Source organism: Nomascus leucogenys, chromosome 14 (genome assembly GCF_006542625.1).
Source record: "Nomascus leucogenys isolate Asia chromosome 14, Asia_NLE_v1, whole genome shotgun sequence".
Lineage (NCBI taxonomy): Eukaryota > Metazoa > Chordata > Mammalia > Primates > Hylobatidae > Nomascus > Nomascus leucogenys.
The window spans coordinates 6,341,374-6,355,146 of record NC_044394.1 but is presented as its reverse complement, the minus strand read 5'-3'; the positions used below and the strand labels follow the sequence as shown (position 1 = coordinate 6,355,146).

Sequence of the window (13,773 nt, the reverse complement as noted above, 5' to 3'; positions counted from 1 at the left end):
ATTTATCATTTATTTGTGGTGAGAACATCTAAAATCCTCTCTTTTAGGCTGAGCACAGTGGTTCACATTTGTAATCCCAGCACTTTGGGAGGCTGAGAGGTGTGGACTGCTCGAGCCCAGGAGTTTGAGACCAGCCCGGGAAACATAGAAAAATCTTGTCTCTATTGAAAATAATAAAAATAAAATTGGCCGGGTGTGGTGGCATATGCCTGTAGTCCCAGTTACTAATGAGGCTAAGGTGGGAAGATCGCTTGAGCCCAAGAGGTCTAGGCTGCAGTGAGCCATGATCACGCCAGTGCATGGTCAAATGAGACCCCGTCTCAAAAAAACCCAAAAAAACAAAAAACCTCTCTTTTGGCAATTTGAAAATATACATTATTATTAACTATAGTCACCAAGCTGTGCAATAGCAGAACTTATTCTTCCTAACTAAAACTTTGTACTTATTAACCAATGTCTCCCCTTTCTCCATCTACCCTCCTACTCACTACAGCCTCTGGTAACCATCATTCTACTCTCGACTTTGAGTTTGATTTTTTAGATTCCACATATAAGTGACATCATACACTATTTGTCTCTCTGTGCCTGGTTTATTTATTTAACATAATGTCCTCTAGGTTCAGCTATGTTGCCGAGAATGACAGATTTTCCTGTTTTTTTTTTTTTTTAAAGTCTGAATAGTTTTCCATTGTGTTTATATGGCATATTTAAAAAAACCATTCATTCACTGATGGGCACTGAGGTTATTTCTGCATCTTGGCTACTGTACATAATGCTGCAATGAACATGGCAGCATGGACATCTGTTTGATATACTGATTTCAATTCCTTTGGGTATATATCCATAAATGGGATTGCTGGAACATATGGTAATTCTAGTTTTAGTTTTTTGAGAAACCTCCATATTGTTTCCCAAAATGGTTGTACTAATTTGCAATACCAATAGTGTATAAGGATTCTCTCTTTTCCACATCCTTGCCAACATTTGTTATTACTCACCAATGAAATAGGATAGGAAAGTCCAAAATAAATACACATATCTATGGCCAATTGATTTCTGACAAAGGTGCCAAGAACATACAGTAGGGAAAGGAGAGTCTCACCAATAAATGGTACTGGGAAAGCTGGATACCCACATGCAGAACAATGAAAATCAACCCTTATTTCACCAATTATAAAGAATCAACTCAAAATGGATTAAAGACTTAAATGTACAACCTGAAACTATAAAAATACTAAAGGAAAATGTAAGGAAAAAGCTTCATGACATTGGCCTGGGCAGTTATTTGTTTGATGTGATCTCAAAAGCACAGGCAATAAAAGTAAAAATAGAAAAAAGAGATTGCATCACACTAGAAAGATTCTACACAGCAAAGGAAAACAAAAGAGTGAAGAGGCAACCCACAGCTTGGGAGAAAATCTCTGTAAATTATACACTCGATAAGGAACTAATCTCCAAAATGCAGAAGGAATTCAAGTTACTCAATAACAACCAATAATCTTATTAAAAAATGGGCAAAGGACTTGAAGAGACATTTCTCAAAAGACATAAAAATGGCCAACAGATACAGGTTCAGCATCCCTAATATGAACATCTGAAATCTGAAATGTCCCCAAATCTCAAACTTTTTGAACACTGACATGACACTCAGAGGAAATGCTCATGGGAGCATTTTGAATTTCAGCTTTTCAGATTAGAAATGCTCAAGGGGTACATATTGTGCACATATTCCAAAATCCAAAAAAATCAGAAATCTGCAATACTTCTGGTCCTGTTTTTTTGGATAAGGGATATTCAACCTGCATATGAAAAAATGCTGAACATTTCTAATCATCAGAGAATTGCAAATGAAAACCACAATGAGCTATCACCTCACACTTATTAGATTGGCTACTATCAAAAAGAGAAATACATCTTTAATGTTGGCATTTCAGGCACTATGATAACTGACAAATACTTTTGAGCACAGGAACCATTTTAAAGGATCTCTCAATACTTTATTTTTTTACGTTCAATTTTTTTTAAATAAATCAAAGCAATCCACTTTAATAAGCTATATAGTTCTACAAGGCTTCAAAGGAAACACTGTAGTTTTCTGTCTACTTCTCCTCATTTATAATTCCTGCTCCCAGAGCTCTTTCCATAGTTCTTTCTTCTGGTATTTATCTCTATATTTCTAAATAACATAATCAGATCATTACTGTTTGATTTTTTTTTTTTTTGAGACAGAGTCTTGCTCTGTTGCCCAGGCTAGCGTACAGTGGCGTGATCTTGGCTCACTGCACCCTCTGCCTCCCGGGTTCAAGCAATTCTCCTGCCTCAGCCTCCCAAGTAGCTGGGATTACAGGCACCCACGACCACACCCGGCTAATGTTTGTATTTTTAATAGAGACGGGGTTTCACCATGTTGGCCAGACTGGTCTCGAACTCCTGACCTTGTGATCCGCCTGCCTCAGCCTCCCAGAGTGCTGGGATTACAGGCGTGAGCCACCGTGCCTGGCCAATTTGTGATTTTTAAATTTTAAATATTACTTACTGTATTCTTTTTCTCTTTTTTTAGAGATGGGGTCTCATCTGCACTCTGTCACCCAGGCTGGAGTGCGGTGGCGTGATGATAGCTCACTGCAGCCTTGAACTCTTGGGCTCAAGCAATCTTCCTGCCTCAGCCTCCTGAGTTGCTGGGACTACAGGCGTGTGCCCCCATGTCCAGTTCCTTTGCTTTTTGTTGTATTTTCTGAGTGGTGTCTTCAATTGTACTTTCCAATCTGATACTGAATTTTAGTTTATAAGAGCCTTTTTTGAGGCATGTGTTTCTGAATGTTCCTTTTATAGAACCCTGTTCTATTAGTATTTTCATTTTTCTCTGAGAACATTAGTCCCACTCCCTGACTTCCTTCAGCTTCCTGGACTGTGTTTCCTACAATTCTTTCTTCTTGTTTCTTTGGGGCTCTCTCATGGCAGAGGCTTTCCTTAAATGTTTGTGCCTCCAATCCTTGGCTGTATATGTTCATGTTTTAAGAGTAAGGCATAAAAAGCAAACTGTGAACTTTGCATCCAAAAGCAGGTCTTGCTAGGGTATAAGCTTCATTATAGGACTACAGTGCAAAAATCTGGTCCTTTTGCTAGGAGACACTCAAATATTGGTACCTGTTAATTTTTTCCTTGGGCAAGCTAGCTTCCCCAGAGAGAAATCCTCTCTGCCGCTATTCTTGAAGTTGAGTGTATGAAAAGGGCCAGTGATCTCACTTTGCACTAAATCTGTTTTCAGTATGGCGTTAGCTGGCTAGAGTCTCTCTAAACCTTCCAGAGTAAACCTCCAATCTACCACCTGAGTTGAGGAGGGTAGTAAATGACCATGTGAAGCTGGGGAAAGGGGAAGTGATCTAGGGGACGAACAGCTTCTTTCGCTCACTCATTCTATTTTCAGACCCACTCTACGCTACTGCTCTCTGAGTGATGTGGTGACTTGAATTCCTAAGCCTTTGCTTGGTTCTGCTCAATAAACTGGTTTCTTTCTTGGTTTTCTGCAGTGTAGGCACTTTTGAGCTTTTTTCAACATGCAAACCTTCCTACTTTTGGCTTCTGAAGACTGCTGTGATCTCTTTCTCCTTAAGGTTTTGTGCCTTCTCAAAAATCTGTACGAGATCTTTTAGAGGCACATTTTAGAGGGATTTCAGTGGCAAGGAGATGGAGAAGCAGAGAAACATGCATGTGTTCCCCAAATGCACTTCTTTAAAGTCTGCTTTAATTGTGCTGTTTATCACCCACCTACTGTAATTCTCTTTCTCTGTTTTCTCCTTATTTACTTACTACACTCTTTAGTGTCCTTTAGTGGCCTCTCTTAATCTGTGTCACCTAAATATGTTTATTTTCAAGATGTAGTTCATGGCTGGGCAGTGACTCATGCCTGTAATCCCAACACTTTGGAAGGCTGAGGTGGGAGGATTGCTTGAGCCGAGGAGTTCGAGACCAGCCTGGACAATATAGGGAGACCCTCTCTCCACAAAACAGAAACAAAAACAAAAACTATCTGGGCCTGGTGGCACATGCCAGTGGTCCCAGCTACTTGGGAGGCTGAGGTGGGAGGATCGCTTGGGCCCAGAGGTCAAGGCTGCAGTGAGCTGTCATCACAATACCGCACTCCAGCTTGAGTGACAGACCGAGACCTTGTCTCCACAACAAAAGAAAAAAAAAAAGAAAAGATGTAGTTCTTGGCCCTCTTTTCCCCTCTCACTCCCCACATTCTCTTATGCATTCTCAGCATTAAACAATTATCAGAAATAAAGCTTCAGCCTAAATAAAGGCTGATAAATAGGGATGTGATCCCACAACTTGGGCTACTCCCCCTGCCCCCACCCCAGTTTATTTTACTTCCTAACCCAGTCTAGATTCCTCAATCTGCATCTCTAGCTCTGTCTTTATTCCTGAGCAATAAGCCTAAACTTCCAACTTCTTGTTTAACACTTCAAAAACTTTTAGATTGATATGCCCAATATCTATCTCATTTTCTTCCTACCCAAACCTGAAACTTGGTATTTTTCTTATAGTCATTTCCATATATCCAGTTATAAAAACTAGAAATCTAGTAGTAATATGTATTTTCTCTCTTCCCTTTATACTAATCAGTTGTCAAGTATTGATTAATTCTACCTCTAAAATGTCTTTGCATTGTCCTCATCCTGATTCTACCTAGTGCAGGCTTCTAAGCTATTTTCACATTATCTCCAGAGTATCTTTTAAAAATACAGATCTGCTCTCTCTGTATTATTTGCTACTTGCTAACCACGCTTTGCACTCTCTCACCTCTATTCCCTCTGCCTGTAGAGTCCTTTGCTTTTTTAAGGACCAACTCCCGTATCACTTCCTCTGAATCTTCTCAGCCTGATCAGCTAGGGCAGAACTAAGCATGCCTGCACCCTGTTCTCTCCCATAACACATTTACAGTCCAGCTTGTGAGGTAAGCATATAAGCTTCTGTTCTGCTCCACAGCCAGCTCCCTTGAGATAAGCACCAGGTGTCTGTATCCCACCAGAGTGCCGTATCTTGTGCAATGAAGCTGAAACCACTTGCAACTGAGGCACTAACAACATACCTTGGGCTTTCTTAAGTTGTAGTATCCTTTATTTGTTACTTGAACTTTCCATCTAAAAAACAGAAGTTAAAAAAAACAGCACTTTTTACAATAAACCCCGTACTCTAGATGTTTGGATAAATGAGGGTTTTCTATTAAAATACCATCTAAAAAAGTAACCACATGTATATGAGCATGCAAATTTAGGGATAAGTACTCAGTGTAACTTATTACTTTGGCTCTTACATAATAAAACAAAACACCAGTATCTATGTGTAAGTACAACTAGTATAATCTTTCACATTTAAATTACATGGCACATTTCATCTACACAAGTCTTCATTTGTAAACCAAACAATTACGGCTAAATCTCAAGAAATCTACTTTCTGGGGAAATGTAACTTACCGATCTAGTTTAATTCCATCTGCTTCCATTACATTTCGCAAAACCTGTGCAACTGGAATTTCTCCAGCATAACCTGTACCCCAACCCAATGTATTGGATAGATCGTTGCCTGTTCCCAGAGGCAAAACTGCAACTTGTGGAATGTACTTTTCTTGTCCCTAGAATATGGAAGATATGTTTTAGATTTTTCTCTGCAGACTATTTCCTGGGTAATAATATTTTGTAAAATTTAATAAGACCAAAACAGTAAGGACACAAATATAACAACTGTATGTTGTTTTGGTAAAGCTTATGCTAATTGCTTAATCAAAACATCTCATTTTTAACTACTTGAAGCTGGCAATGTCTAATATTCATCTGCATAATAAAAAATATAAAGCAAAAAAATATTCTATATTAGGTTGGGCACAGTGGCTCACCCACGTAATCCCAGCACTTTGGGAGGCCAAGGTGGGAGGATTGCTTGAGCCCAGGAGTTTGACAGCAGCCCAGGCAATATGGTGAAACCCCGTCTCTACAAAAAATACAAAAATTAGCCAGGCGTGGTAGCGCACACCTATAGCCTCAGCAACTTTGTAGGCTGAGGTGGGAGGATGGCTTGAACTTGAGAGATGGAGGTTGCAGTTAGCTGTGTTTGCGCCGCTGCACTCCAGCCTGGGTGACAGTGCGAGACTATATCTCAAAAAAAAAAAAAAAAAACCATATATATGTATACTATATTTATCTTAGAAGTCCTTCTGTAGTAGTTCTTAAAGACTAATACCTTAATCTTCATGTCATCAACTGCATCCAGGACCCACCCTACAGTCCCATCCCCTCCACAAACAAGTACTCGAGCTGAATAATATGGAAGAAGAGTACAGAGTTGTAGGGCTTTGATAGGAGGAGTTTTAGTTACATCAAAAACCTAGAAACAAAAGAAAAAGAAAAATTATTTTTATCCAACATTTTCCTTCATCTGTAAGGATGATTTCCCTCTAGATGAGTAGAGATATAGTTAAATAACATTACTGGCTACTATGTATTTAACAATATGGCAGGCACCATGCCAGACTCTTTATATTCATTGTAGCTCATCCCCACACTGACTCTACAAAGCAAGAGTTAGCCTCATTCTATTGGGCTGGAAACTGAGGTGCAGGAAGGTTAAATCACTTGCCTGTGATTCTCCAGGTAATTAAGTGCTGAAATACAAGGCTAGGTGTGGTAACTCACGCCTATAATCCCAGCACTTTGGGAGGCCAAGGCAGGTGAATCACTTGACGTCAGAAGTTTGAGACCAGCCTGGCCAACATGGTGAAATCCTGTCTCTACTAAATATACAAAAATTAGCCAGTGTGGTGTTGTGTGCTTGTGATCCTAGCTACTCGGGAGGCTGAGGTAGCAGAATCACTTGAACCTGGGAGGCAGAGTTTGCAGTGAGCCAAGATCGTGCCCCTGCACTCCAGCTTGGGCAACAAAGCAAGACTCTTTCTCAAAAAAAAAAAAACAAACAAAAACAAAATCAAAGTTACAGTTTATCTACTAGACCACATTGCCTCCTTCCTGTTCACATAAACCGCAATGTGCTAAGTTCACCTTTAATTAGTGTTTCATATCTTATACTGGCTTAAAAAAAAATCACCAGTGCAAGTCAGCACAAATTTTGGGAAAGCAATTTTGCAATACATAGAAAATGACATAAAAATGTAAGTAACTTTGATTATCCATAATTCTGTCAATGACCCTAGAAAAATATTTCAAAAGACAAAAATGCCTAAAAATATGTATAAAAATATTCACTGTAGCATTATTTATAGTACAATCATAGAGACAGTGTTACCTTTCAACAGTAGAGACTGGATAAATAATGCTATTTCCATTCAATTATTTTAGTCATCAATTATTTTAGTCATTAAATATGTAATATGAGGACTATGTTGAAACAAGGAAAAATATTTATACCATTAAAAAAATCAGAATGCAAATTTGTATCTAGATTATTGTTATAGTACTGTTAATATGTAAAGTAAATGCATAGATAATTAATGGAAAGAACAAGAAAAAAGAACTGATGTATTTGGAGAAACTGCAAATGATTTTCTCTGTATTTTTTATAATTTTCTTAAGCTGTATAATATTGAAAGTGTAAAAAATACAAATTGGAAGGGCAAAGTTATTGCATTTCTAACTGCTACACAATGGGTTATTTTTCTTTTTTTAAATTTTTTTGTATTTTTTTGTTTTTTGGTTAATTTTTCAAAGTAAAATTATATTCAATTTTAACGATCCCTTTTATTTTTAAAACTGAGGTATAATTTACATATAAGATTCACCCATTTGAAGTGAACAAATCAATAATTTTTAATAAGTTCACTGAATTGCACAACCACCACCATCATCCAGTTTAGAACATTTTTGTTGCTTCAATAAGATCCCTCAATGTCCATTCGCAGTCACTCCCCATTTCCATCCCTAGAACCAATAATCTATTCTCTACCTCTACAGACTTGCCTTTTCTAGACAAGTCACATAAGTGGAGTCATACAATATAAGGTCCCTTGTATCTGCCTTCTTTCACTTAGTATGTTTTTGATGTTCATTTATTGTAATATATACATATCAGTAGTTTGTTCCTTTTTGTCATTTCATGGTATTCCATTGTATGGCTACATCACATTTTGTTTATCAACTCATCAGCTGATGAACAGCTGGGCTGTTTATGCTTTTTGGCTATCATGAATAATGCTGCTGTGAACATTTTCATGCAGATCTTTGTGAGAAATATGTTTTCACTTCCCTTGGGTAGATTCCTAGTAGACGAATTGCTAGAAGATATAATAAATTTATATTTAACTTTTTAAGAAACTGCCAAGATGTCTTCTAAAGAGGTTGTACCATTTTATATTTCCACCACAAGAGTTCCTGTTTATGCAAATATTTAAATGGCTGATCTTTTTGTAATTATTATTCTTTCCTATGATCAGGTGATTAGTGACTTGAAGCATTAATAATCATTGCATTTTAGGGAAAATGAAAACATTAATATAAAAAGGAAGTTTTTTTCTTTAGTTACCTGGACTGGATTCAACAAGATCCTAAATTCTCCCAACAGTCCTTCTCCCATATTAGTTCCACTACGAGAGTTGGCCAGGATTATTAATGGGGTCCATTGCTTTCCAAGCTTAGAGGCTAGCTAAAAAAAATTGCCACGAGTGAAAAGGTTTAGTATCTTAAAGATGAAAAGCACATTTTCCATGCCTTGAGAACAACGGTGCTATAATTTGCTGAAATAAAAACAACTATACTAGTTCTCTCAATTCAATATAAAAATCAAAGAATTCTAAGAATGGAAGGGAACCTAGAAATTAACTAATTTAAGCTCCCATTCAGTGTTTAATTCTCTTCTACATTATTCTAGATAAGTCATCCAGCATATGCTCGGACACTCACATAAGGAACTCACTAGTAATGCAGCCCATTACACTGCTACATCAAATTATTAGAAAGTTTGGACTTAAACTGAGTTGAAAATCTGTCTTTCCATAACTTTCAACCATTCACAGAATAGGCACTGATTTTTTTCTCTGATCTTTCATCTTGATTTTCCTTTACTGGATGTATTCTGGTGTGTTTTGCAAAGTTTTATTTCTTTTTTTTAAAATGGGGTACTCATATTAAAAAATCTGGACTTCTAATAGCTCAAAGTCAAATGAAATTAATACTTTTCACAATGTAACCATTTCTTCTTCCCCTCTCCTTGTAGATGTAACCATTAATGAAGTTATTCTGTGGTTTTACTTAGAGATTCTCCTCTCTTGTGATCTCAGGTTGAACTCAGATAAATAAGACATTGTATTTAAAAAAAGTGTCAAAACAATATTGTTTGAAAAATTTAAAATGTCCCTTTCCTTGCAGGAATATTGACAAAGGTGGCATGTAAGACATAAAATCTTAATTTGAAAAAGGTACAATTTTAAAATAAAATAGTTCAATTATTTTGGTATATCCAATTAGAAAATAAATCCATAAATTTTTATAACATTTCCTTAAGAGCTACATAAAGACTGAGAGATTCAGTAAGTTACATCAATTTCATACACATATCTACATACTATAAACTGTTGTCAACAGGTTTAATGTTCACCATTATTTGTGGGAGCATTTATAATGTGCAATGTGCACTTATCACTAGGGGCCCTGTATAAAGTTCAAAATAGAAAAATATTTTTAGAACAAGGTGTGAGGAAAATCTATTTTCTTTTCACTGACAATAATCATGAATCCCAAAACCAACTGTTCATCAGAATCTTCTGAGGACCTTAAAAAAAAAAGATGAATTCCCGGACTTACCCTATACCTACTAAATCAAATATGGCCATGAAGGTACTACTCAGAAATCTGTATTTTTAAAAAGCTCCCTAAATCATTCAGATGCAGGCAATGCTTTAGAAACCACTAATATAACATTTCCAATTTCCTTTTAGACATGAAAGAACTCAAGAGCCCAAATTTTTGACCCATCTCTAGGAACTAGGTAGGATTTTATGGCTTACCATAATGGCATTTTATTTCCCTCCTTGGTCTTGATCTGTTATTTAAGCTTATTTTATTCCTGGCACCAATTCTTCTTACATACCGTCTTAACTATCTCAAACAATGACTTAAGCAGCTTTTTAAAAATCAATTGTATAAGAGAAATAAACTCTAATTACCACTTCATAATCTGTTTTTTTGTCTTTACGCATCTGATTAATGGAGGTTAAATAACTTGGTGGAATGATTAGGTTTTTGAATTCTCCAAAATCGCATTTTTCATTCTTTAAACTATTTTTCATGCACTCATCATGTACTGTTTGCTGGCACCAAATGCACCTGAGGGAAGGAAGAAACAAGCATTAACTAGCTTTAAACCATAATCTCAATGATAACCCCCAAAACAATCATTTTTGTTAAAAAATAAAACATAATTTTATCACTACTTACCATAACATTTGGCAAATAAAAGATATGCACTATCTGCACAGTGAAATGGAGCAATAAGGTTTGAACATATTTGGCAGTTTAATCTAACAGAATTTTTTTTTTTTTTTTTTTTTTGAGACAGGGTCTCACTCTGTCCATCAGACTGGAGTGCAGTGACATGATCTCAGCTCACTGCAACCTCCGCCTCCCAGGCTCAAGTGATTCTTCTGCCTCAGTCTCCCAAGTAGCTGGGATTACAAGTTCGTGCTACTACCGCCTGGGTAATTTTTGTATTCTTAGTAAAGATGGGGTTTCACTATGTTGACCAGGCTGGTCTTGAACTCCAGACCTCAAATGATCCACCCACCTCGGCCTCCCATAAGTGCTGGGATTGCTGGAGTGAGCCACTGTGCCCCGCCTAACAGCATTTCTTAAAATGTGGGCCCCAAGATCCATTCAGGGCATCTGTGAAGTTAAAATTTTAATAATAACACTAAAGAATTATTTCACCCTCATCCTCTCAAAAGTGTATAGGGGAATTTTCCAGAAGCTTTATGACATGTGCTATGACAATAGAAGCAAATATGATAATCTAGCTGAATTACAAGTGAAAGAAATGTGCAAAAATTTAAAACAATGTTAACTCTCCTCACAATTTTCATAAAAATAATTTGCTATTATTTTAAAAATATTTTAAAAATTTATCAGTTTTAATTTATGACATGGTAAATATCAATAGATGTGATCCACATAAACAAAAGCTGATCTAAAATGATAGTTTCATATATATTTGTGCTTTGGCTGAAATGTAGGTTCATGAGGCCTAAAGTCCTTGCTGTTTAAATGCCCCACTGACATGGACCCTTGAAGAGTTCCTGAGGGTCCAGCTCGAAAATCTTTTAACCTGTAAATATAAGTACAACCATGCATTTCTTTTTGTCAGTTAATATGAAAATAATTCATATGCTTGCTTTTGAAATAGACATAAGAACATGTGCATTCAGATTTGCAACTATGTTTGGATCCAATTGGTAAAACAGGCAGAGAACAGAGCTGGTAAAGGTCCTGGGTTTCTATTATTAATTTGCTAAGTATTTAATCCACTCACAGATAAGGCAGATCTGACTGAAGAGATAAAGCAGGCCACCAGAAAAGAATGGTTATAATTAAATGAATATAAAAAAAAAAAGGGGATAAACATTCTTTCACCCAGAGGTCCTCTGTTGACCTTCTATTTTAAGCTGTTTTTTCCTTTTGGATATTCAGATTTGTCAAGTGCTTAGTGCTGTATACTCGAGTCCTATTTACTGCTAAAAGCAAGAGTTCTCTGCATAATCTGTTACAGAGAAAAGTAAAATAATTTGCATAATCACATTTGTTAATTTTAAACTCAACTTGAGAAACTATAATAGACTGGTTATGTGGCTGAAGTATAATATCTTTACTTATTGGTCTACCATAACTTTAAAATAGTATATCACCATCAAAAGCAATCAGAAAGGACACCCACTGAATTATTTCATAATGGTTTCCTCTGGGAAGAAAAGTAGGACTGAGGAATGGGAAGAATATTAACTTTTTAGTCTACGTTTTTTTTTGTATGTATTGCTTGAGATCCTAAAAACCAGAATATAAACATGAACTACTTGTATAAATTTTAAAAATTATTTTAAATACTAGCTTATAAAAATTTAAAAATACAAAAAGGCATAAAATAAAAATCATCCAGAGAGAGTCACTCTTAACTTTTTGACTTATTTATTCTCAGTTTTATAGTGTATACATTTGTTTTGCAGGTTAGAAGTATGATGTATATATATCTGGATAATGCTTTTCTACATTGTATCGTAAACTTTTTTGTATATCATTCAATTTTTTTAAAACATGGTTTGTAAAGAATGTATATTATTACATCATGCGAATATAGTATAATTTATTTGACCCTGTCTCAAAAAACAAGAAAAATGAACAAAAATTAGCTTGGCGTGGTAACGTGTGCCTGCAGTCCCAGCTACTAGAGAGGCTGAGGTAGGAGGATCACTTGAACCCGGGAAAGGGAGGTTGCAGTGAGCTGAGACTGTGCTACTGCACTCCAGCCTGGGCATCAGAGTGAGATTCCGTCTCAAAAAACAAAACAAAACAAAACAAAACGAAAAAAACCTGACCCCTTTTCTGTTTTTTAAAAAAGACATTTGGTTTATTTTTGAAAATACAAATAACGTGGGTAAATGAATGAGATTATTTCCTTGCAATCTCAGAAGTTACTGAATCAAAGGGCATGCATTCTCCTAAGGTTCTGGATGTTTGTCCAATATGCTTGTTACGAGTGCATGAAAGTGCCCATCATAACTAACACTTACTAATACTGCTCATTAGTACTTAATTTTTCTTTGATAATTTGATAGAAAAAGGTATCCTATTGTTTTAATCTGGAAGTCTTTGATTACTAGGTAAAACTGGGTTTTTCAGCCTCCTTTTGTGAATTCATTCATGTTCTATATTCATCTTTCACTAGGTTTTAATAATTGCATATACTTTTATTTATCTAGAATATCAACCTTTTTTCTGGCATATTTATTACAAACATGCTTCAGTGTTCTTTAAAATTGTCTTTTTAATCTACTTAAGTTTTTTTAAAAAAAATATATATATATACAGATATGTATTTCCGTTTGTAGTTGGCTTAAATGCTGTTTCATTAAAAAAAAATTTTTTTTTTTTTTTTGAGACGGAGTCTCACTCTGTCACCCAGGCTTGGAGTGCCGTGGCGTGATCTCGGCTCACTGCAACCTCCACCTACCGGGTTCAAGTGATTCTCCTGCCGCAGCCTCCTGAGCAGCTGAGACTACAGGTGCATGCCACCACGGCTGGCTAATTTTTGTATTTTTAGTAGAGACGGGGCTTCACCATATTGGTCAGGCTGGTCTCAAAAACTCCCGACCTCATCAGTCTGCCTCGGCCTCCCAAAGTGCTGGGATTACAGGTGTGAGCCACCGAGTCTGGCCAAAAAATTTTTTTAAGAGACAGTGTCTATGATGCTCACACTGGCCTGAACTCCTGGGCTCAAGTGATCCTGCCTCCGTCTCCTGAGTAGCTAGGCTACAGGCACCTAATTAAATGCTGTTATGCTTTAAAGTCTTTTACCATTTCCTAGATATTCACCTATAGTTATTCCCCGTCCCCCCTCCCCCCAGTTCAGTTGTCATAGTTACATCTTTAATTCAGTGCTTCTTAACCTTCTGGGGCTATAGATTCCATTCAGAATCTCATGAAAGTGTCAGGCCGGGCGCGGTGGCTCAAGCCTGTAATCCCAGCACTTTGGGAGGCCGAGGCGGGCGGATCACGAGGTCAG

General features: G+C 36.7%; 1 protein-coding gene across 1 annotated transcript in view; it reads right to left on the bottom strand.

The window, feature by feature from the left end:
- DGKE (diacylglycerol kinase epsilon) overlaps positions 1-13,773 on the bottom strand; it is a 29,190-nt gene that overhangs the window by 8,702 nt on the left and 6,715 nt on the right. The window contains exons 3-7 of the mRNA XM_030827180.1: positions 10,172-10,331; positions 8,533-8,652; positions 6,241-6,384; positions 5,478-5,635; positions 5,093-5,144 (exon numbers count right to left, since the gene is read on the bottom strand). Coding sequence (XP_030683040.1) covers positions 5,093-5,144; positions 5,478-5,635; positions 6,241-6,384; positions 8,533-8,652; positions 10,172-10,331 — 634 coding nt within the window. The remainder of the gene's footprint in view (positions 1-5,092; positions 5,145-5,477; positions 5,636-6,240; positions 6,385-8,532; positions 8,653-10,171; positions 10,332-13,773) is intronic.